Genomic DNA, 25127 nt, shown 5'->3' on the forward strand with positions numbered 1-25127 from the left:
ATGTTTGACAGTCAGTTCAAGGCCACTTCAGAGTGCTTCAGCACAAGAAGGAAGGCTTGCAATGTTAAATAAGCCCCCTAAGCAGAGAGAATGACACCTCTGGAGTAGTTAGTTGATTTTGCAGGGAACTCACTGAGGATGGTGTAGTATTGGCCACGGGTGTGAAGAAGTTGCATTTGAAGTTGTCCTGAGGATACTCTGAGAGAAGGCAGCAGCTAGAAAATAAAATAAGGCAAGGAAGAAAGGCCCTTGCTGTTCCATGGGAGGGACCCCTGAGCTGTAGAAATCTAGCGTATAAAAATAAAACCACCACCCGTTTAAAAAAAACAAACATATAGAAGTGGACTATGAAAGTTGATCTAATGTCTTTACTTAATTTTTAAGTTCTGTATTAAAAATTAATACATTAAACTCTTATAAAAGTAAGGCACATGCAAAACATATTGTGCAACTTCTGACTTTCAACTCCCTTCTAAACTAACAAGCATTATTGTAATTTGGCGTTTCTAAAGAGTCATGTTTTTCCCATGCAGGATATGTGAAAGAAGGTTAAGTCAAGTCAAGTTTGACATTGCACCACATAAATCTAGATTCTGTGCTTTCTGTACGACAGTAAGCAGAGATGGACGTATCATACAGGAATACAAAATAAAAAACAACTCAAGTACAGATTCTGGTGATGGCCAACATACATACATAAAAAATTTAAGAAGGTGAAGTTATATCCATTATAGTACATCAATAATCTTATTCAGTATGTGATGATTTGGCAACTCTAGTCTGTGTAACACCAGTGTGCAGTTCCTGGTTAGCAGTGTCATACAATGCTGAAGACCATAGAAAGATACTGCTCGTAGGACACCTGAATCCAGCCATCTTGGTCGGTGTCGTATCGGCGGAACACATCCGTCAGCCTCTGAAAAGGAGGGAAAAAAACCATACATTTTTGTACATCAGGACAAGTACTCCCCTTGCTATTTGGGTAGCACTTTCTGTCCATCCCCTCTGTAGGCACTTGACAATCTTATGCAGCAGATCAGATTCTAAAACCGCCCTATGCTTCAGTACCTACGTATCTATGCACTTCTTTATAGAGACCAGACAACTTTGTGTAACTGGCTTTGATTAGGGGGAGAAATAATGCACAATTCTCATGACACATTTGAGAATCACCTGGAGGCAAATCGAACAAGTGCCTTCTCCATTTCTTATACATGCTCTGTGTGTCATTAGTGTCCAAGCTGTCACTGTATAACCCAGACAGAGATGCCAGGCAATACAGACAGTGGCCAAACCAACTGCCAGCATGGTTTCACTAACACCAGCTGAATGACCCCCTATTTCAAAGCTCTCTTTATCAGAGTTTAAGTTTATAATGAAATACAATTGGCTTATATTACAAATGAATATAAAGGCAATTGGTGTTTCCAGAGACTTATGGTTATAGACATAAGGCTAAAAGGAGAACAAGAAGACACCTGTGCAGAAATAACAGACACATTACTTCCACAGGACCCTGCTTGTTCTTCGTCACATATTGAAAGGTATCTTAAGACAGTGTTGCAAAGCTGTCTGGCGTAACAAGAGAAACCTTTTTCCTATCCTACAAAAACTGGGCTTGTCCATTGCTACAGTTTCCCAGCTTTCCCCCAGTCTTTTCAGAAAGTCAGATACACCGGAGAGAAACCTTTAGCAATGAAGTGAGGAATCATCCAGTGACTGACTGCCAAACAAAACAGTACACCTGTGTTACCTCTCTGTTCCCCACATACTTTGTTACTGAAAGGTTTTTTGTTTAAAATGTCTTTTACTACCATTGCCCCTGGAGGAAGAGCAGTGACAAAAGACTGAATAATTCAGCTGCTTGGTCAGATTCCTTTTAGTCAGACCCTTAAGTGGAGATATAAAAAACCCTCACAATTCACACAATGAGAATTATGGGCACCACAGGACATGGGGCACTCCAATTTTAATACATTAAAGGTACGGAGGAACTGTGTGTGTTCAACTACTGGAAACAGTAGTTAAGTGTTTTCCTCTTAGGCCACTGCTACTATTTTACAGTTCCCCCCATTGTATCAAATTTACTTGTGATGCTAATGGTGAAGACTAGTAAATGATGATGTTTCTAGCACCTCTCATATACTTTCTTCAAATGGTTTACTGTAAGTGAAAGCAACTTCTAGAGGCTGAAGTGAGAACCATAAAAGCTTAAGAAAAGGTGGGTCTGTTTTTTGGCTTTGTTTTGTTTTTTTTCAATTGACTTAAACATACATCACCTTTCTTACCTGTAAAACAACACAGCACTGAATAAAGTCATCAAAAGCAACCTGTCCTCTTCCTTGTCTGTCGAATTTCCGAATAAGGATATCATAGAATTGGTCAGACAGTCGGTAACCTTGGAAAAAGAGAAAGGCTTTAGAAAGTTTCAGTTACACAATTAGTGCGTAGCAGGCTTGTCTGACAAAACCAGGAACCTGTAAGGAGCTACAAGAGATACCATTTTTTTCTGACTCTGTTAAATTGAAATGCATACAATAAAACCTGAGCTTAGTAATAGCTGCACACAGAGTCATAGTAAACATAATTACCGGCTGAAGTGACAATTCAGTTTTATAAGCGAAGTCTACCATAACATAGACAGCTGGCTTCGTTTTAATCACAGAATCAACTAGGTTGGAAAAGACATCAAGTCCAACCATGACACCAGGACTGCCAAGTCCACCACTAAACCATGTCACAGGGCCTCATCCACATGGGTTTTGAATGCTCCCAGGGATGCCGATTCCACCGCTTCCCATCACTTCCCCCAGCAGCCTCTTCCAGTGACTGATCACCCTCTCTGTGAGGACATCTTTCCTACTATCCAGTCTAAACTTCCCCTGCCGCAAGCTTGAGGCTGTTACCTCTTGTTCCAAGCAGAAACAAGCTGCACTGTGTACTGAATAAGTTCATTTACCTGAAGTATTTGGCAACACTCTCGGAGCAGCTACAGAGGAGACCGAAACTGGATGTGTCAGTACACGTGTGGAATGTTTTCTGGGTTTATTTTCCATTAAAGGAAACAGCTTAAACCCAGACAGTGCTCGTGGCACAGACATCTTTAAAAGGTACCGTATAGCTAAAAAGATAACTGCGTTTCTCCTGCCTCGTTTGGAGTCACATTTGTCAGAGCAGTACAGCCCTAACAACAAGCAGCTCATTTGATGCCATAACCCAACCGTAAAAACTGTAATTACAAATGGATTACCAAAACCTGTTAGCGCTTGCTTCAGCTCATTTTTGTCAATCATTCCAGAATTGTCTCTGTCATACGTTCGAAAGACATTCTGCCAGTCTGTGATGTACTTCCAGACTCCTGTGAATTCATTGAAGTTCACACCACCTTTGTTTTCTCTGTCGAACATGCCTGAAATAAAAAACACACATAAACCAGTAAGACCTGCTAGTATTTGAAGGCAGCAGCAAGAGCACTGTGTGGAATGTGCTGAAGACAAAGCAAACTGTTAAAATACAAGTGGTATTTTGGGAACTTGTGACAAAAAGAGCAAGTGGTCATCCACTGGAGGAGGAAAAGATCAAGCAAGATAAAAAAGGACCAGGATGAATCACAGAATGTTTTATTTTTCCTGGGGTTTCATTTCCAGTTTGAGAATATTTACAGCTTGATTGATCATCCAGTGACAAAAAGGGCAGGGGGGTCGGTTGTTCTTTTCTAAGGTACATGAACAAGTCCAAGTCAACTGACTGCCAGGAGTGCTGGACAGTCATCTGCGTTTGACTTACTGATACTGTCATCTTTGTATGTAATGACATATATATGATACATGCTTTTGCATGTCACACAGTGGTGGAACTCAGATTGCTGCTGAATAATTACTAAAAAACAAAGCAAAATATTCAGTCCTTGGATTTATGAACTGTATGACAGAAAAGATCTCTTGTGCTTGTATTTTTATCCTACCACCATCATCTCCTACACTACCGGCAATTATTTTAGGAGGCTAAAGAATTCAAACATTGTAAAGCATCTTTTTGGAGCAAAATTTAGGATTAAAGTGTAAAACAGGGGAAACTCCTTACAGAGACAAGCTATATAATATCCTGCTAGAATATTTAACCTGTCAATTTCCCCTATGCATAAATTACATTTATTGTCTATTCAGTTGTACAGTAACATTTTCTCAGGCTACTTCCACAAATGCACATCTGTGGATGCAAAGGGCATGCTGGTATTATTCCAAAGGGAAAATATTTAACTTACTACTGCTGGGCTGTCTGGAGAGAAAAAAAAACACAAACCAGTGCAACAACTGATAGCATTTTCAATGTTCTGAAACATCACAAAGCAGTGTCTTGACTATTTCACATCACACAGCCACACTTACCAAGAATTGACCTGACTGTTGCTGGATTAAATGGAGTCCATGTGCCTGAAACAGAGAAAATCACTTTAGTGCCTCAATACTGAGTAGCACCTAAACAAAAAAATGCACCCAACAAACCAGACAAAAAAAAAAAAAAAATCAGGTAAAATCTTAAAACCCAGTGAATTCAGAGCTAGATGACATGGAGCTAGCATATTATATACATAATATGGCTGCTTTGAAGTAGTTATGTTCTTGACTGTTCAGAGGTGACCAATGCTTTATAGATACTACACAGGAAGCAACATTTTTCAGGCTGCATCAAACCACCGCCCCCAAAAACCTCAAGAACTAAGGATTTTTTTTCATCCCAGGGAGTCAGGAGTTAGTTACTGCATAAAAGGCAAGATCAAAACTGAAGTCCCACCTTTTCTACTGACGGGAGCAGACGAGCTTTCAAATTACAATTCAGAGAAGGTCTCACATCTATTCCTGAGTAAAAACTAATCTGCTTATTCCCTATTTTACAGGTGGATTACCCCAGGACATTAGTTTATGACAGAAGTGAAAAAGTTTCTAACATGGCACAACCACACAGTGCAATCTGGAGTTGAGTTTAGTATAAATCTCACCTCCACTGCTAAATCAAGGAGGTGCTAGTTTAAGTTAGTATTTTTAGACCAAGAAATGTTTCTGCTTGAAAGGGCCTTTGTACGTCTCTGAATATGCAGAGGCTAGTCACTTTGGGATAGTTTTCCCTTGGGGGGGAGCATTAAGCTTTAAATTCAGAGAAATCCTGTGTCTCATCTAGAATTTCACCATCAATTCTCTAGAGCCTGTGAAGGAACCAGGAAGACCAAGGAGCATATATTTAATTAACTGTGTTTGAGTGTGGGGACCACAAAGAAAGCCGAAGACCAGGGGTACTGCAGAGCCATATGCAGCAATACAGTTAGCTGACCACAGCTGCCTAACAGAAAGGCTGTGCTGGCATTAAGCAGGCTGCTTTGCTGCATTGCTTTGCTGCAGTGGTGGTGTAAGTAGTGCTCATGGCAGCGCTAAGTTTTGTCCATAGAAGGGAAATGGTATCCGTGTAAGTATGCAGATACAGCAACAGGGAGAACCCCTATGTTGTAGGCAGGTCATAGAACTATTTGCACATAAACAGAAACATAAGCAGAGAAAGAGTAAAAATGGCTCTGAAAATGCTTAAGCAGTATTTTAGACAGATAACGTCAGTACCTTAAGAGTTGTATGTCTCCTGACAAAACAAAAAATAATGGAATCATTAATAGGGTGCCAGCATTTAACTCTGAACAGAAGAGAGGAAAAAGTGAAAACAGAGCTGGAAAGTTAACCTATTTTGTGTTTCCTTTTTTGAAAGACTCACAGAGTGAAATCAAAGCAATTCCAGTGCTGAAGAACTGTACTGATTCCAGCCTGTTCCAGTAACCAGTGAAATAATGTTCCCTCACCTGACTCTGCTATTAACTTTACATGGCAGTGCAGAAGAAAACAAGGATGCACATGAGTTTATTGTGCAAACAACTATAGAAAGTGATGATCTCCCTCACATGTAAGTATACTGTTACTTGAATAAACTTGACATGTCTAGTGTGAGGCGTCCCTGCCCTTGGCAGGGTGGTTGGAACTAGGTGGTCTTAAGGTCGTTTCCAACCCAAACCATTCTGTGATTCTATGTTGAAAAGCTGAATGTCAAAACCACATTGAACTTCAAATTTTTTAATGATGAGCACTATGCAGACTTTTAAAAATGCTTTAGAAATAAACATGTAACATTCTTTTAGCCCATGTTAGATTGCAGGACATCCACTGGAGGAAATATTTTGAAAAGAATACAGTGAATGGTCAGTAACTTTGGTGTACAAGATGTAGAATCGCTCAGAAGGAAGGAAGCTTACAGTTCTACACATATTTTGTCTAACAGTGAATTCACTTGGTGGGGATTCTTCTTAACTGCAAAGCACTGAAACTGCTAATCTACACTGTAAATAAGGAAAGAAAAGAGTTCAGGTAGTCATCACTGCCTTACATTCAATCAGGTGAAGTTTAAACTGGTAGGTAAAGCCAGGTTCCCACAGGTATGAACAGCACTGTGATCTTAAATGAAAACAGTGACTTCATCAGTTTAATTTAGCTTTTCGCTGGAGTTTTTACTCAAAACAGCATTTTAGTTATGGATCAGTCTGGCAGCTATAATATATTGCTTTTCATTTATCAGATGACTTATTACACAAATATTATAGTACAAGACCACCATTTTACTAAATAGAGCCATCCAGATTTATTTCTGGTCAGGTGGTTACTGACAAAAAAGGAGCCTTTCAGCCTGTGTGCGCTGCAGCTCACAGCATCAGCTTAAACCCTTCTCAGTCACAAAGCACAGGAAGGCTGTGAAGGAATTAAACCTTGGGAGAAGGGAACTTCATACAGACTTAAAGGTGTACAAACAGCTTCAGTTTGCACTTTTTTTTAGGTTTCTAAGTGGAAAAAACCCAACCCACAAAGTACAACCCAACCCACCCTAAGTCACCAGAGGAAAGTCAAAATAGGCTACTGGAAATTCTTTCCGCTTTTTATTTTGCTTCCACGCGTTATTTAACCAAACCCTTGTTACCCTTTAAGGGAACTGACACAGTACTGGTAAGTTTTAATACAAGATCTAGAGTGAATCTTTCTGCTTTGTTGGGAAAAAAATCCAAACATGCTTCATTTGAGGGGAAAAAAAAAAAAGTAATAAAAGTTACCATCTCCAATTCCTGCACTGTACTGTTTGTAAAGATTTTATGTGCAGTGAAAAGGCTGGTTGTAAACAGCTGATCTTTGTCCAGGTTAAACACTGATCCTCGTTCAAAAAACAAAGGTTCAGTAGTGATGAGTGAGGAATCTATAAATGACCATTTATGTTTTCTAGGAAGCAGCGCTGGAAAAAAAGAGGTGTGCATGCCTTCATTCCTCAGCACATAAATCAGTAATGTTTACAGTAAGTACTCAGTTTATAATGTAATTGTACTAACATGCACCAAACCCAGAAAACTTCCCTTGAAATAAAAACAAAAACCAAAACAGGAACAACAAGAAAAAATCCAGTAAGATAAGATCACGAGGACTGTCCATTTTTTAACTCCCCTTCAACCTTTTGCTGTAGGTTAAATAGTTAAATATTATGATATTCATACTAGTTCAATAGTATAGTAATGATATTAAATAAAGTTAGATAGTATTAATAAGCAATGAGAACACCCCCCATCTCCCCCAGTCAAATAAATATGGCATAAAGTAAACAGACTCACTTGAAAATTAACATTAAGTTTACAATGAACTACCTCACTGCTCGCCTGCAGACTCACCGTTAGATAATGCCTGCTGGAGTTCATTGTCAGATATTATTCCACTCCTGTCTTTATCAACTCTGGGGGAAAAAAAATGTATTGGTAAGCTTTAAATGGCTGAAATGAACAGAAGACTTCAACATTCTGGTTCTTACTCACCAGATAAATTAATCTTTTCCTGAAAAGTCACTAATGGCATTGTACTTGGTAAACCATTCACTGTAATTGCAAGCTAAAAGCTTCATTCAGACTGATGAGACATTCTGAAGTGTGCTAAGTAAGTATATTTATTTATTTTAAAGAGAACTGCAGAGCACATAACACTGGGTAAATCCACATAATGCCTGGCTCCCAGATTGGAGGCCCAGGTTTGGGACCCAGTTTCTCTCAGTAAGATGTTGGCAATGGAGAGAAAGCCACTAATGTAACTAGTGCAAAGTACTTAAAGAATCAATTGCAGAGCCTCAAAGCATTTCAGTGGGATTCAAAAAGTGAAAAAACACAGGTCCCATTCAGCTACCACAGTCTATTGTCTTAGAAAAGAGAGTTCTAATCTAAAACTCATAAACCTAGTGATTTCTGCCCAAATAAAACAGGATCATGCCTTCTTTAGAAGAATATCTGAAAGCGGTGGGGACTTCCCCCCATTTTATACACGGACCATCCTCTTGATACTGACAGTTTTAACTTCCCCTCAGTTACCACCGTTCCAAAGCAGAGTCCTGCTCAGCTGATCCCTCTGCTGAAGCTGTTTTTCACTTTAGTCCTTGTTGTCCTTCTTTAAACCCTTTCAGTTCACTCTGTGAGATTCCTTCCTCATCTCAAAATGGCATACAACATTCGAATTGCAAGCAGAAGTTGCATAAATGGTAACACAAAAAGATATTCCCCTTTTTTATTCTCTCTTTTCTAGATATTCCAAACATTTTTCTACCTTTTGAGCTGCTACTAAGTGCTAAACTGGTATTTTCATAAATAAGTGGGTCTATGACCCACTTATCTTGCCCCTGAGGCATAAAGCACACTGATTTTATATGCAAAATGATGCAAAGTTAAAGTGGCTCTTCCCTGTGGACGTCAGGTGTATTCTCTGGGTTTTAACTGGCCACTGTACAGTGATCGTGATCTGGCTGTGACAGGGTGGTGCGATCCACTCATACACAGGACTGTAAGGTCAAGTTGTTCAGGACTGTTAACTTGAAGCCTTCACAGCCCTCACTTACTGCAGGAATCAGTCAGTACGAATGATTCAGCTGAAGCAAACTTCGTCTGGCCATTCACCCTCTTTTCCTCCAGTTGCTCCTGAACATACTGAATAAAGATCCCAAAATGGCTCCGTCCATCAGTGTGGCAGATGCCCACACATGCTTTTCAGCTAGTCATTTATCCATGCTAGAACCCACCCTTTCATTCCACATATACTGGATTTCTTTAAAGGCCTTTGATACTTCCATATGTTGAGAGTCTCTAGGAAATTATTGTATGAACTATACCAGTTCTAGACATCACATCCATACTCAGTCCTTACCAAATGCAGTACAGGACTTGGACAGCAATCTGCCAGAAAGGAATGCTTTCAACAAAAGCCATGCAACATTCCTGACTACCTACATTATGTTTAATGGTTTCTGCTGGTTTGCCTGGTGCAGAAGTCAGACTGTGGAGGTTTCTTTCTGGATCTTAGAAATAGCACCATGCATGCTTCCTCCAAGTTCCCAGATGAAGTGGTTTTAGGGAAGGCTGGGTAGGTAAGCCGCCACATTCCTGAGTCATTCCTGAGTAACTAAGCAAATACTAGCCCGTTTTAGCAGCAACATATTACTGTTTGTCTACTCCTTAACCTCTTCTTGCTGTCACTTGAGTCAAGATACATCCTCTGACACAGCTCCCATGAAAATGGATGCAACATAGGAACCTGCCCCATCTCCTTACGTGATGCAATTGTGAAGAACTTCTTTACTGCCACAGTCTTGGCAGTGTATTTCTTACCACAGGCCTGCTAACCCCCCTGCAGGTTCCTACTCCACATGTATTCCAGGGAATATCTGCTAGTAGCTTTGCAGTTTTCCATTAAGCATTTATCATCAGATTCCTTTTCACAAGCCTTCCCGTGCTGCTGCATGGATCCTTCAGGCTTTATAACCCTTTCCGGGTTCTCAGGTCAAAAATCACTTCAGCGATTTCAAGGTTACACCCTCTCACTTCCAGTAATCCCCCTTCCCTTGCCCTAAAATACAGCCATACTTACTCCTCCTCAAGCCCTTCTTAACGCACCCCAAAGCAGGGATACAACCGTGACGCTTACCCGCCCCGCAAGGCCCCCAGGCGGCCAAACCCCGCCGTGGATGCCCAGGGCCGGTGGCAGCCTTCCCGTACCAGCTCGCCGTTTCCGGACACCTCCCAACGCCCCGTCCCACCTCAGGCAGCGGCGGCCCCGGGAAGGCCCGGCTCGCCCTGTAGCGGCCCGGGAATGAGGAGGGTGGCGGCGGCCGCCTCAGCGCAGCGGGAAAGGGGTGCCAGGGCCCGGCCCCCCAAGGAACCCCCCTCAGTCCCCTCCCCGCAGCCGTCAGGACGGTCCCCCCCGCGGTCTCAGCGACCTCACCTCTGGAAGACGTTCCACAGGAAGGAGGGGTCGGGCAGCGCGGCGCCGCCGCTGGGTCTGTGGTGATAGCCCGCCGCCATGGCCGCGCCGCCGCCACCGGGCAGCTCCCGCCTCGGCCCCTCCCCGCGCTTCCGGCATGGGCCGCGTGACGCGGCGCCGCCGCTGACGTCATGAGCCGGGAGGGCGCAGGGGCCCCGCCCCGGGGAATCCCGAGAGGAGCCGTTGCCACGGCGACCCGGGGCGTCAGCGGCGGTGCCGGCCCCGGTGCTGGATATCCCTGTTTCCCGCTGGGAATGAGCCTCCAGGCAGAGGCGGGAAGCGGCTGCAGGCTTGGGCACAGGGACCCGCGCCCGCACGTTAATGGCTCTGCCGCTGTGAAGGGATCTGCGAGGCGCAGAGCCGTCCCTAGGCACGCTCAGGGAGAGGGGAAGTAGTGCAAGTCTGACACCCAAGAGATAAGATACAGGGTTACTGCTGGAGAAACAAAGCCCCATGAACTGATTCCCTCAGACAAACTGAAGATGAAAATGCACATAAAAATCTCAGGTACAGGACTGGAAAGTACAAGCCAGATTAGTTACTGTCACCTCCACCATTGCTGAGGGCTGAACACAACCCTCAAAACAGCAGCCTCATTCCTCTCCACCCACCTGCAATTTCTAGGAACAGGGCAAGGTCCCACAGGACATGGAGTATCTCCAGGCCTACTAAAACTCTTAGGTGGATATCCTGAACCATCCTCAGCCTTTGGGATGCACTACCCTGTCTGTGAAAAAAACTTAGGGTTTTTTGTTTTGCCCTTCATCCAAACTGCTGACCTTACATGTGAGGACATAGGGAGAAGGCCTGAACAGCACAAGGTCTGGGTGTTCACAGCCCAAACAAGTTACATATACAAACTCCACAACATTAACTGCTAATTAATACAGGCTTCTGTGCTTAGCTCTGGCCCCTCTGTTCAGGTATAACTCTGCTCTCTGCCTTCCATCAAGTCACTTTAAATCTACAATTTTCTAGTAGTATTTTATAATCAGAACAGATAACACTGAAAAGAGCTTTAAGCATTGATCTGAAAATACTGTGAAAATAAAACACATTATCTTGTGCTTTCAGAAAACTGCTAAATCCAACGTTTATTCACACTTCAAACAAAACAAGACTTAAACCTACTGTAAATCTATAAGGATGTGAATACAACATAGCTGAAGGTAGCAGTGGTTTAGCATTTTATTGAACTGGTGGTGCTTTATGTTTTAGTGAATCAATGAAAAAAAATTGTACCTCGTGTGTTTACTTATTTATTCACTCTATAATCAAATTGCACAACAGCAATTTCATTCAGTCCCCTTAGTCAGGAAACCGGATTTCATAATTAAGGTTCTGCAATAAACTATTTTACACCAAAGTAAGTACATATACAATGTATAATGTGAAAGTGGACTGAGGATATTAATACACGCTCAGCTCAATGCAGTGCCATATAAAGATAGTTTTAAAGGAGTCTGCTTAGGTACTGTAGGAGATGTATTTTAGCATATCCAACACTAATGCGCTGTTGTTTTTGTACAAACATCCTTATATGGCATTGCAGGACACGGTGCAAACATATTCCACAAGAAAAACATTGGCTGACAGCAAAAATAGGTCAGTGGCTGCAATAAATAGGTCACTGAAAAGACCTCCTCCATTAGAAGCTTCATTCTTCAAACATGACCTTTACATCCATCTTATTTCCCACATCCAAGTCTTTAGAAAAAAACATGCTTAGCAAGTATCAGTGTATACTGAACTTTACTCAAAATAGCATTGCCAAATTTGCCCTCAAATATTTCAAACCTGTTGATCCCAGACGAGTAATGACACACAAACACCAAATTGTCAGTTACTTAAGAAGTTTTGGCACAGTCAGAGTAGGAACCGTAATTTCTTTAAAGATTGGCACATAGTTTGGATTCGGTTGGCTCGGACCTTGATCCAAAGTCTCAATGATAGTCTGCTTCATATCTCTGCTGGCATCACCTCTCACTGTCAGCAAAGCTGCAATATGGTCATCCCTGACAAAGGAAAATGGTAAAACTGGCATTAGCGGGAAACTTCACACAAGGAACATCTTTGTCAGAAGTATCACTTAGTTGGCAATCTTGTCTTTCTGTTTCAGCATGTACTTCAATTCTTCAACAGACCTCCAGTCACTCAGAACTTATTTCTCCAGCTGAACATAAAAGCACTGTTTTGGCCTCTCTTAGGACTCCAAAACATGTTTTATCCTTCCAAAACTCAAAAGTGGAAATATTTTTGTTATTCCCTTGCTGTACCACTGAGTAATTACATATATGTACCTTCCAGCCCAGCTCACCTACACTTCATAATAACATCATTTTTCATAAGAAAGTGGTTACGTTATAAAACATGAAAAAAAATACAAACACATTGTCTCACCCAAACCTACAAAAAACTATGATGCAGAAACTACTGTCTTTTAACTTTGAAGACAAAGAAAATTACCTGATATCTGGGTATTTACTGACTAAAGTTGAAACTTCCAAATAGAGCAATGAAGGATCAGTTAGCTTGATAACCTCTGCAATGGCTTCAATGATGTCACAGAGTCCTTCAGTGTCCTCTCCAGAGCCCTGCAAGAGGAAAAGTAAAAAAAAAACAAAACTAATTCCCAAACCAAAATTCCTCATATCTATGGAACAAGACAATCTCTATGGTCCCTTCAACCCTAACCCTTCTAGGACTCTATAAACAATCCTTTATAATCAGTATTTTGCCCAGCAATGCTCTTGAATTCCCCAAAGAGCTGAATTTTCAGACATTAAGAAAACTAAGTAATTTTTGAATTGTCACTGTAAGTCACTTCCCTCTTTCCCTGTCCTTCTTCAGCCAGAGACCTACCCTCGGAGTATCAGTAAAGAAAGTCATGTCTTACAAACAATACGGTGTATTTATCCACACAGTGACGCATTCTAGTCTTGAGCTTCTGTTAATAGGCCAGCAAAAACTTTAGGGACAACTGATGTGAAAGCCAGATCTTTTCGGAAACGTTACGTAAAAACTGGCCCTGCATCTGCTTCCTTCTAGTCATCTGGGCACCAAGGCAGCTTTCAACAACTTATCAACTGAACTGTAACATTGATTTAATCTCTGAACTCTTTAATCTCTTCATTCCAGGTCACCTGGTCCTACCAATGTGCAGGTATTGCTCAATGCATTTATCCCATAATCTCTTCTATCAATGCCTCAATCTGAAACAGGTTTTACACAGAATCCCACATAATGAAGGACTCTGATGCAGGAGTTGCCCTAGCATCTTCCACAGTGAGTAGAGATGAACGCTGCCTTTCCCAGTTTTCCAGGCTTTATCTTTTTCTGCATTCTTTTTGCATTTTGTCATACGTTGTCCCTAGGAGCTTTCTGGCAGAGTCTTGCTCCTTACACAGTTAAACAAACATTCAGTATTCATTTTAGGCTATCTGGTACATTGTTTCTGCCTGCCTTTTCTATTTCTATTGCACCTTAAATGTCTTGTTGATTGTAAGTAAATAGACTGTATACTACTTAGGTAATAAGTAACCACATCTCTTCAATGCAGTATTGCTCTTTCTTCCAGCCAGGAAAAATAAAGTCTTATTTGTTTGAATTTTATTTATTTAATTTACTTTCTTTTATTTCATCTTATTTATTTTATTTTAATTATTTTATTAACAAACGACTGCTTTTTTCTTTCACTGACTACTATGAATTCAAGGCACCCATCCCTGTGGGGCCATTCAAATATTCTACTGCAGAGAGCTTTACAAGCACAAAGTAGTAGAAACTGGTGCTCAGGAGCTATAGCAACAAGCCTGAATGCATTCAGAAACACTGTGCCCTCAGCTGGCAGCCTGGATATTTACAAGTTCCTCAATGTTTTAGAGAGATGGGGATCTAACCCCAGCCATTCTCCCCAAGCAATAAACGTGTGTGGTTCATTCTAAATCACGACGTTAACAGCATTATCCAAAGAAAATACTTACAGCTGCAAGCTTCTTAAACAGAAATCGGAACTGTTCTGCTTCTTTGCTCATTCTTTCTGCACCCTCTTTTCTCTCTTCTGCATTCTTAAAAGATATACGTTTTAACATGATTGCTCTGATGTATTCTACAACCACTCTCCGATGGGCCTCGATAGTCATTGTCTGAAAGAAAAAAGAAAGGTGGTAGATTATGCCACTGACACCTGCAAATGTCACCATTACTTTTAGGTTTTGAGCAATTATCAGGCTTTGAAATGTGTATTTGCACTTCATCACCAGGACACAGCTTTTGCTAATACTATATATTTTGAGTGGCTCTAGGTTTTCACAATGCTAAAAGAAATGACAATCTGTCCTTCCCTAATGAGGAGGATGTGCCAATCCTCCTGATAAAAAAAAAAAAAGAAGCAGCAAAACCAAGATATCTCTAATGAGGTCTGCTTTATTTTTGAGAGCACTTCTATCTAGAAGATCAAACATGAAACAATTTGGATATCTTTAGAAGAGACCTGTGCCTGGCCTTGCAGACTTGCTCTATCTCTGGTCAAGGAATGACCAGCCACCAGAGGGCCTTCTGCTGGAGAACTCCAGCATTTTGCATAAAGCACTGCAAATCTTGCCGACATTATCTTGGTCAAGTCTGGTAAGAAGCCTCAAGAGTCAGCAGCAATCGCTTCCTCAGATATTCCTGGACTGATCTGCTGTACTGCACTTGTCTTTTCATAAATAGCTCCTGGTGATTAAGTGAATCATCTGGCAGTGGTGCAAGAGTAATGCTGAGGTTTGGTAATAAAGAACAAAAAACCCACAAAACCTTTGCATTTTTTCAACTGTAATGTAAGTAAGAGTCCTTAAATCCCACAAGTCCTCAGGTATTTTCTTCCCCTAACTAAGGTGGCAAAGTTACTTACAATTAAGAAAAAGACTGTGGAATAAGTAGTTACAAACTTTTAACCATATTTTATCAGCATAGATCAAGCTTTGGTTTCAATCAACATGTTCCTCAGTCAAAATTCTGGAGAGAGGTTTCAGGAAAGAGAGAAAATAAAGAGGGAAAACAACAGATTAGAAAGTACTGGAAGTCACAGCTCTCATCTAGGACATGAAAAACGTGATTGCAAGTCCTGCTCTCAAGACTGTGAACAAATACCAGTCTGCTGGCTGTTCAGGGATGGTTTCTCCTGCATTGGTGGAATTGATGCCAATTACACAGAGGAAAATTAACTGCACAGAATAGACTGTGGGAGACTGATATGTATGCCTTATCCCACAGAATCACAGAATTGTAGAACAGTAAGGCTTGGAAAGGACCTCAAGATCATCTAGTTCCAACCCCCCTGCCATGGGCAGGGAAGCCTCATGCTAGGAAAGTGAAAAGGAACAGGTCTACTGCAGCTGAGGAACACTCAAGAAGAGCCACAGTGCAGTGACAGGGCATTCACTTTACATGCAAGGAACAATGGCAAAGCATAATGCCTGTAAGATCCAGATCTCCCTCATTCCAGAACAGTGCCCTTCGCTTTACGCTATAGTCTTTTTGCAGGTGCTTTCTTTGTGTGGCTGTTAAAAAACGGATTCTCAAAACAGGGTTAACCAAGAGTATTTTAAAACCAGAAAAAAGCCCATCACAAACCAGGGGAACAAACAAAAGCATGTTCCATCCAGTGCTAGAACCTACGGTGTCTTGTCTAGATTTTTTTGTGCTGGTCTGATGGGTGCCAAGAAATGTGCTTGCCATCTTCCTCCCCATATGGTAGCAATAAATGCTACACGAAGAAAAACATGTGACTGCAGAAACTGGTATTAACACTTGAAGAAACTCATGCCAAGCTGTACTACCTCGCAGTAACAAACCAAATCCAGAAAAGAAAGCTGTTCCTGCGATACAGACTAATTCTGGGAGTGACCTAACTTTCTGTGTGTACTTTTTCTGGACTGAAAACGTGTATTATTCACTTACATAATAAGGCCTCTACAATCTGCAAATACTGAAGTTTAAGAGGTCATGCAAGAAGCTTTGAACAGTCCCCTCTATCTCTTAAAGGGTTGAGTAAACATAGGATTTTGAGACTGTCTTTTAAGCAGTTGTACTTAGTAAGGATTTGTTCAAAGACCTCACCTAAATCCTGATCTTGCTAGCTTCAAATATTTCCTACATCTTAGGGAATCATTTAAGACATGCTATCTTAACTACATAAAACTCATTTTAATTCAATAAAGGATAAAACCAAGTACAATTATACTAAAGAATAATAGAGAAATGCAGATATCCTTTGACAGATTACAGGGAAAAAAAAAAAAGACAAAAAAGATTTAACCTAGCACATTATACTGCTGCATCAGCATGTTAAACATGTTATGCATTTGTGAAACCTTATGGCAGCAGTTTATGCCTCATTGCACATATTAAAACACAATTACAGAATTTGCTTTAACTAAAAAAATAAAAAATTACAGGCTAGAAAAACTGGTGTCAAAGAGCTAGCTTTATCTGACTACAAACTTCTGAGGAGAGGTAGAAGAATACAAGCTGGTAACAACAGTCTAGTAACACACAAAGAAGCATGGCCAACAGGTCAAGGGACATGATTCTGCCCCTCTGCTCTGATGAGACCCTACTTGGGAGTACCATGGCCAGCTCTGGAGCTCCCAACACAAGAGGGACATGGAAGTGTTGGAGTTTGTCCAGAGGAGGGCCATAAAAACGATCAGCGAGAGCTGAAGCACCGATCCTATGGGGCAAGAATGAGAGAGTTGGGGTTGTTCAGCCTGGAGAAGGCTCTGGGGAGACCTTATTACAGGCCTTCAGTTCTTAAAAGGGGCTTCCAAGAAAGATGTGAAGAGACTTTTCAGCAGGGTGTACTGTGACAGGACAAGGGGTAATGGTCTTAAACTAAAAGAGGGGAGATTCAGGACGGATGCGAGAATAGTTCTTTACAATGAGGGCTGTAAAATACTGGCACAGGTTGCCCAGAGAGGTGGTGGATGCATGACAGAGACATTCAAGGCCAGGCTGGATGCGGTTCTGGGCAACCTGATCTAGTTGAAGATGCCACTGCTCACTGCAGGGGAGGTTGGACTAGATGGGCTTTGAAGGTCCCTTCCATCCCAAGCTATTCTATAATTCACGACTTTACATTTTGATTAAATTCTGCACCTCAGATCTGTCTTTGACAATACCAGTGAAAAAAAATAAAAAAAAAGATGAGAGAGAACTGCCAGATTCAGACTTCTGCAAGATGATTATGAACGTGCTTTTCATTTCCAGTGATGAATCAAGCCAATTTCTGTATTCCATTTCTGAATTCCATTTAGTGTTCACTAATTCCAAGCCAACATGATACTCAAGAGTATCACAGATTATTTTGCACTTACCTTTTTATAAGGCTTCTTTATTTTTGAGAAGTCATTGAAATAATCCTCTACAGTGACACAGATAGTCCCCACCGCATTACACCCCATCAACCACTTCTTCGTCATCAGCTCATTAAGATGTGGCTGAAAAGGCAGTAAACAATCGATTAGAACACTTTCATAGCATTGCAGTTACAAAAAAGTAGGAAACAGTTTTAAGCGTCACACATTTCCAAATTACACTCCTTCAACAGGAATAAGCAGTACAGAACAATTGTGTGATCAGTTGTCAGAATGACAGTTGCCACAGAGAGCTACCCTGATATACACGCTGTGTGTGTGTAAACCAGCTGCACTAACCTGAGCATTTGTGTCATACTACTTCTCTAAAATGCTTTATTATGTTTTCTATTTAAATGCCTATTCTAAATAAAAGTATAAGGATAAAACTTGTGTAAAAGCTGATGATTCCAATGTTAAATATGAGGCACTTTAAAACTGTTGTGATAATGCAACTTCGTGTTTGATTTCTTGAACTGCTGCTGGCTACTCAGTTGTTCCCCTTTGCTGGCCCCACAAACTCCCTGTGCCTATGCCAAACCTGGTGGCCTGGATGCTTTACTTCTTTACCAGAACTCCACAACTCATAATTTCAGTATTCTCTACATCCACATACACATCTTGCTTTGCTCTACCCAGAGGAAAAGTTATGTATTGGAGCACAGTACTTTATAAATTATAATAGTGACATGACGCTTGAGGTTAATGAATTGCAAAGAATGGTCATTAAGAGTAGATGGAGTGTCTTCTCAGAACCAGTGAGCACAGCTAATGAGAAATAAAAGGTTTTGCTTAAAAGCTCCAAGTTTAAAGTAAACACTGCTCCAACACCTTTCTTAATGCGAGTCATTCAAGGCATTTACATTAGTTCAAAATATTATTACAAATCTAACAAGTCCCAGAGCACCTTTCTTTGCTCCCACCATTTCTCTAATTTCCCTGCCTTCCTCTCCATACTCCCAATTCCTTTTTAGTAATTTTTTTCTTTTTTTTTCCCCAGATGCTAGAATTCTTACACATGGAAATTTGTCAGAAAAGGCCCACCTTTGGAGTCAATCAGCTGCCTTAATTATAGGTGTACTGCATCTGTACCAAGATCATAGAACCACAGAATGGAAAAGACCTTAAGATCATCAAGTTCCAACTTCTCTGCCATGGCCAGGGATACTTCACACTAGACCATGCTGCCCGAGGATCTGTCCAACCCAGCCTTGAACACCACCAGGGATGGGGCATTTACCACTTGTTTGGGCAATCTGTTCCAGCGCCTCACCACCATCACAGCAAAGAACTTCTTCCTTATATCTAACCTGAACTTTCCCTGTTTAAGTTTAAACCCATTACCCCTTGTCCCCTGGTCCCTGACGAAGAATCCCTCTCCGGTGTCCTTATTAAACACAAGATAATTAAATTGTCAGCATTATTTTCCCAAATAATTCTTAAAACTCAACTACAAAAGTATAACACTAAGTACAATCTGTTAGGAAATATTCACTGTATACAAAGAACCTGCCTGAAGTCATCCTGTGAAATATAATTAAGCAACCTTTTAGTCTCCTACACGCAAATTGTATCAGTGAAGAACAATATTGATGTTCACTGGCACTTTGCTAGCACATCACATATAAAATGTTTAGCAATCAAAAGGCTTCATAGCTTCTTTATCCCTGAATTATTTTTCCTTATAAAATAATACTTCTGAGTTGTTTTTTTTTGAGGAAAAAAGTTCTAACCTCTAAATCCATGAAGACTTCATCTAGCAGGCTAGAGCATCCTTCTTTGGCAATGATGTCTAAAGTTGCATCCATGCTTGCATGACTGCTTGACAACGTGTCTTCCATTTCAAGTTTCAAGTATTTTCTTTTCAGACTGATTATAGATTCTCTGTGACAAATAACAATGCTTTTCATCATCTACCAATGCACAACTGCATTGCTACTAGATCTCTGGAGTGCATACATGGAAAGAAACATACTAGAAAGTCTTATTTTTTGCAAGAAGAAATAATGCCAGCTGCTTGCTTTGGAAGCCTTAATTTGCTCTCTAGCATGACTTTAGAGTGATCAACTTAGGCTAGTTTTATGCTGGTAACAAACTACTGCTGACTTGTAGACTTGAGAATAGCAGCAGATACAGATGAACATGGGGTTGGACTGCTGAGCACCAAAACATGTGCAACAAGGATTTCTTTCCCTGTTTTGATATTCTTAATAAAGTCTACCTTTACTTTTCTTCACCTTGATGATGGCTGCTTGAAGGTGAACTGTGAGAGATCAAATGTAAGAGAAGATGGCAGGCCCCAGACCAACTACCTGGAACAAATTTTTCAAATTCTGAAAGTTGCAGACAAATTTTTCTTTGGCAATGAAATTCTTGGAATAACAAGTGGATTTTCAGCAGTGAGGGGGAATGGCTTGGCTTGCCTTGCCAAAGGCAAAAGCAAACACATCTGCTTCTTAAAACAGTAACATACTTCAACCTATTGTCTTCTGTAGTCAGCTAAACTATCTTAACTGAAACCCTCTTTGTATATAAAAGGAGGAGAAGGTCCTGCGAACACACAGTATTACAAATCAAGTATCAATACCTTTTCACAATACTGTAAGAACATGCAGACTTACTTAAAGGTTTGACAGTTGTTGATGACTGCAATCATGTATTGAACATAACACTGAGGATACTGACGATTTTTAAGATGTTCTTCTTTATACAACTGTGCTTCATCTTTGTACCTGTAACATAAACAAGGAATGTCATTAAATAGACAGAAATCTGTAATAACTTAAGTACACCTGTAGCTTCAAATGCTCCATAAGGGCCTGTCAGGTACTTAAAAGTATTTTATAAAAGGTTTGTTGTTCGTGTGATGTTTAACCCCTTGGTTCTGAGCAGAATCTAGCCAAGGAGGTGTTTTCTGTCTTCATTAGGAGTATAAGACACAAATTTGAGATATTAAAAAAAAAAGTTGAACTGACTCCATAACAGCCATTTGCAGAGAGGAACTGAAAGTGCCACTCACCAGCACTGAAGAACTTCTGTGATGAAACAGGGGAAGGGATGAAGAAAGCGAGGAAAGGAAAGGGAAGAAAAGCTTGGTTGGCACAGTTGTGACAGGAGAAAGAAAGCAATAAAGAAATATCCATACACGAAAAAAGTATTGGAATTGTAGGAACAAAGAAAAGCAGAAGCAGCACAAAGCATTTATATTTTAAAAAAGTATATTACCTGGTTAAAAATGAATTCATTTGTTGAAGACATAGAAGGAGTACCTTTGTTTTCAAATCTTCATTTATCTGAGCAGCCACCTGAAGATTCTGCTCAAACATCTAGGTTAAAAATAGTTTAGTTATAAAAAGGGACCTTTAGCAGTGGCAAACCAAAGACAGAGCTCCTGTCTTGTTGGAGACTCTCACTAGCACCAGCTTTACATATGTCTTTCTTATTAAACAAGCCTGTACAATTGCTGCTGACTAAACCAAAAATCACTATTTCTGTAACTAAATTATTGGCAACCATTAATATATGCAGCAGTTTTCTCCTGACACTGAGAACAGGTGCATTCTTTCTCCAGCAAGAGTACTTACTATTTCTGATTCAGTAGGAATTTGGCTTTGCAGTGGATCAAATTTCTTGGGTCACCTCCTGCAGCTAGTAACGAATAACCTTACAACTCAAATTCCTTTGCTTTCGCCATACATGAAAGCAGCAAGTTAACATCAGTGAAGTAGACAGGACCCCTAAACTTCAAAAAACACAACTAGGCACAAGATCCAGGTGACCTACAGGGAACTGTGTGAGGGAGGAGGCAGACTAGAAAAGAAGGGTACAAAACCAGCTGGAAACGTGAGCTGCTCTCATGCCCAGATGATTTTGAAAGTTTCACTGTTACATGAATCTCAGCACTGCAACCTCTGACAGCACACTATCCAATCAGCCACCAGTTTCTTTGGCATCACACACTTTCCAAAAAGGATTAGATGAAGTCAACCTTGGCACTAATATAAATGAGAACAAATGTAGCAAAAAACACAGAAAAAGAAAGGAAAGAAAGAAAGTGTAAAACAATTGCAGGAAGAAGAAAACATCTATCTTTCATTGAAGGTACCTAACAGTATTTGTAAAGAAAAATCAGAAAATGAGCATAATAAGCTGACTACTAGCTTTCTACTACCAACAGGGTGGTGCAGTTTTTTGTTTTTTTGTATGGCTTTATTTTTTATTTTTAAATCTTAGAAATAGCCTTATCCTTTCTGTTTTGAGGCTATTTCATAATTTGGACAGGCATTAACATTAACTGAAGTAGTGTTTAAACAGCAACATTTTTGATCTCCAACAGTGCTTTTTTTTTCCAGTATTAAGATGTTTGTATGACAAAAAAATTATAGGAACAAATACATGCCTAACAAACTCAGCAGCATATTAACAAGCAATATTCTACTAACTATCAAACATCTTATCTGGTCAGCTTATACTACAAATTTGCATGAAGAGACCCAAGTAAAAGCAGTTAAATAAATATAAACAAAATAGGTTTGGAAAAATGTGTTTCTAATCTACACACAAAAAGAACTAACTCTAACTGTTAAAGTGAAGAAGGCAAATAAACATTCAAAAAACCCAACCCCTCCAATTAACAACTCTAGAGGAGAAAACCTATACTTCAATAGGAATAAACCCAACATCATTCCAAACAGCTTGGTTTCCACCCTCTCATCTCTCTGCCCCAAATTCATATACCGCTTCTGCAGATTGTCTAGAATAATCAATTTTTCTTATACCTGAAAAACAATAGCTGGGAGTGTCGTCTGATAGTACCCATCTTGATCTGCTTCTGGTTCAGTTTCTTTTATCCAGTCTTTTTTATCTGTCTCCAGTGCTTTTCGCAGCCAGCCAATGATGTTAGACTACATTAAATAAAGCAACCAAGAAAAAGATTTATAATTTAACAAAAAAAAAAATCCCACTACAATATTTGGAAGAGCAGTCATTTACGTAACGCATAGTATATAGTAGCAGATAATGTTGCTCACTCTTGTAATCACTACAAGATACAGGTAACATAGACAAATTGGAATTTGCAGTAAAAAAAAGGTTAGTACTGGCAAACCAGTGATGCAGTTCTTAGGCACACTGGAAGGGGAGTAGTCCTAACACAAAGAGCAAGTCAGTTAGGCAGAATCAACATGTTTATTAACTTTGGAAGCATTCATTAAGCATCAGGTTTTAGGTTTCAAACTGAAATTTTCAAGAGCTGAAAAACCTGGGATAATACTTAATGTAGGAAATTTAACAGGTATCTGCTTGTAGTTCCTTTACATACATTTTAGGAAACTGATGCTTGTTACTGCTGGGGACAAAACCCCAGGATTAGATTAAATAGGTTGTATTTCTTGGAACATAAGTGGTGCAGAAAACTGTGATGGAGATAAAACAGCTGGCTCTCCTCCCATCTGACCAGCACAGTATACAGCAAACAGACATTAATAACAACTGGTTAGAACTAGATTAAGCCAGTTTTGTGATCAGCTACATCACACAGATACCATGGACATATTTGCTAGAGTAGGCAGTAAAGACCAACATGTTTGCTAAACATGTAATTGGATTCTTTGATTTCTGTCTAAAATAATTATCCTTATATTTTCAAAGGTTTGAAGGTGTCTGATTCTTTTCTGCTTTATTCACATTTAGTCAAAACCCCTCGTAGAGGGTCATAATTCTTTCTAATGTATAACAGGTATATTAATGTGCCACACCACACAAAATTAAATAGGACCAGCAGGTATGTACAGAAATGGGAAAAAAAAACAGTTTAATAGAGGTATGTTTTTAATGCTAACATTTTCAAATGTATTAAATCAGTATATTTTGGTCAAAACTCCTATCAGCAGATAGGATAAAGGAAGAAACTGAAAACAGTTTTCCTGCACAAGGAACGCTGCTGACCAAATGCAGACCTCTAGTTTCCTCCTTTTTTTAAATGACAGTGAGTGGCCTGTCAAGTGCTGTACCTGCAAAGTATACATAGTACCACCTTCAGTTATGTAAAATGAGGTACATTCTTCCTCATAAGCATGGAACTGCTCTGATGAGATATGACTAACAAAGCAGTTAATCTTTAAGCCAGAAGCCCAAGGGGCATCAACAGTTTTTACCTTAAGATCATCATTAACAAGAACTTTCTAAAGCTGAGGCGCTTAGGGAAAAAAATAATATATTAGAAATCTGTTAATACCTATTAGCATTTTATTTCTTATGAAAATGAGCCATTTTTATTGACTTAAACATCAATACTTGATAGTTACAATTAGGAAATACTTTCATTTACCCAAACCAAACTAGTTATGTTTTGTTTAAAAACAGTTTTAAATGAAACATCTAAAGAAATGAAGTGAAAATTAGATCAGGCTGAATCCTGCGAAACAAGTCAGCAGTTTCAGTATTTTCTGCCTTAAAAAGAAGATGCAGCCAAAAAATCAAAACTAGCAAAAGAAAACCACTCCGTTTAACAGCACAGTGGCTTTGCTTTAATTTATTTATAGATTATAAATACAAGTATTCTATATTTTCCAGTAAGTAGGGAAAAAACATTACTGAACAACCAATGTAAGTATATTTTTTTCATCTTAGCAGGGGATGAAATGAATTCAAAGGCATTTCCTGAGTCAAGCCAAAAGTAGCCTGAGAAAACAAACCAATGTTTTTTGTCCTAAAGGTAAGTGCAGAAAAATAAACTTACATGAAAGTCCTAATAAAGCTAATGTGAAGTAGAGCCTCTACTGGCAACTTCCGTGAGACATAACAAGATTGGTTCATATTACTGTGATACCAAGGCCAAGTAGTTGCTGTTGCTGGACATATTTTAGCAGCTGGCACATCCAAAGGAGTAGAAAAATTTCCCTCCTCTGCTTGGCAGAGTTCCTAAACTTAGGAGGAGGAGGAATTCAATTGAACAATGTACAAACAGTAAGTCCAAAGTTCCAACTACCCTAATCTCCAAAGAAAAATACATCTAAAAACCTGACAAACATGTACTGATTCTTTTGCCGTGCAGTTGGCCAATTTCCAGTGATGCTTAGGATAAATCTAAAGACATTTCTTCTTCGTTAAGATGTACTTAAAATGGCATCCACAAAAGGAAATCATGCTCATGCAGTTCACAGGCTTGAAGGGAAAAAGACTGTTAAAAGAATCAGCCTGGCAAACATGAATATCCTGATTACCTTGAAAAGATCACATCTGTATTAAATGTTGACATGGTTACTATAGGGACCAACTGCATTCAATGGCTTTTCAGTATAATAATACCTAACATATTATAGCTATGAATTTACATGTATGAATAACTCCTTTCTAATAAGCTATGATA

General features: G+C 39.8%; 2 protein-coding genes across 8 annotated transcripts in view; both read right to left on the reverse strand.

Annotated features, from left to right (window-relative positions):
• Positions 1-354: 354 nt before the first annotated feature.
• On the reverse strand, positions 355-10491 carry PDCD6 (programmed cell death 6). 4 transcript variants are annotated; one of them, XM_062608966.1, is made up of 6 exons: positions 10323-10491; positions 7739-7800; positions 4389-4433; positions 3257-3409; positions 2289-2398; positions 355-916 (listed from the first exon to the last, which is right to left on the reverse strand). In XM_062608966.1, the coding sequence occupies exons 1-6, from the start codon at positions 10400-10402 to the stop codon at positions 818-820; spliced, it is 549 nt and encodes a 182-aa protein (XP_062464950.1). In that variant the 5' UTR covers positions 10403-10491; the 3' UTR covers positions 355-817. The 4 variants fall into 4 exon arrangements, with proteins under 4 accessions (XP_062464950.1, XP_062464953.1, XP_062464951.1 ...); XM_062608969.1 differs by having other exon boundaries at positions 3251-3409; XM_062608967.1 differs by lacking the exon at positions 10323-10491 and adding an exon at positions 7136-7233 and having other exon boundaries at positions 3251-3409; positions 7739-7802.
• A 938-nt stretch (positions 10492-11429) lies between these two features.
• Positions 11430-25127, reverse strand: part of EXOC3 (exocyst complex component 3) — a 28609-nt gene continuing 14911 nt past the window's right edge. For all 4 annotated transcript variants that reach the window (XM_062608955.1, XM_062608953.1, XM_062608957.1 and 1 more), the window contains 8 exons: positions 22537-22662; positions 20984-21084; positions 20380-20490; positions 19492-19642; positions 17720-17842; positions 14345-14506; positions 12828-12955; positions 11430-12376 (listed from right to left, as the gene is read on the reverse strand). In XM_062608955.1, coding sequence (XP_062464939.1) covers positions 12205-12376; positions 12828-12955; positions 14345-14506; positions 17720-17842; positions 19492-19642; positions 20380-20490; positions 20984-21084; positions 22537-22662 — 1074 coding nt within the window. In that variant the 3' untranslated portion in view covers positions 11430-12204. The remainder of the gene's footprint in view (positions 12377-12827; positions 12956-14344; positions 14507-17719; positions 17843-19491; positions 19643-20379; positions 20491-20983; positions 21085-22536; positions 22663-25127) is intronic.

Source organism: Pezoporus occidentalis, unplaced genomic scaffold (genome assembly GCF_034315485.1).
Source record: "Pezoporus occidentalis ecotype Australia unplaced genomic scaffold, CSIRO_AGI_Poc_V1 ctg132, whole genome shotgun sequence".
Classification (NCBI taxonomy): Eukaryota; Metazoa; Chordata; class Aves; order Psittaciformes; family Psittacidae; genus Pezoporus; species Pezoporus occidentalis.

What these genes read in the sequence shown, in the direction of transcription:
- PDCD6 (XM_062608969.1), bottom strand. Translation starts at nt 10,402, where the DNA reads ATGGCGGCGGGCTATCACCACAGACCCAGCGGCGGCGCCGCGCTGCCC. An exon ending in CTGTGGAACGTCTTCCAGAG is followed by an intron (nt 7,801 to 10,322) that starts GTGAGGTCGCTG and finishes TTTTTCCCCCAG; the next exon opens with AGTTGATAAAGACAGGAGTG. An exon ending in CCAGCAGGCATTATCTAACG is followed by an intron (nt 4,434 to 7,738) that starts GTGAGTCTGCAG and finishes TCTCTGTTTCAG; the next exon opens with GCACATGGACTCCATTTAAT.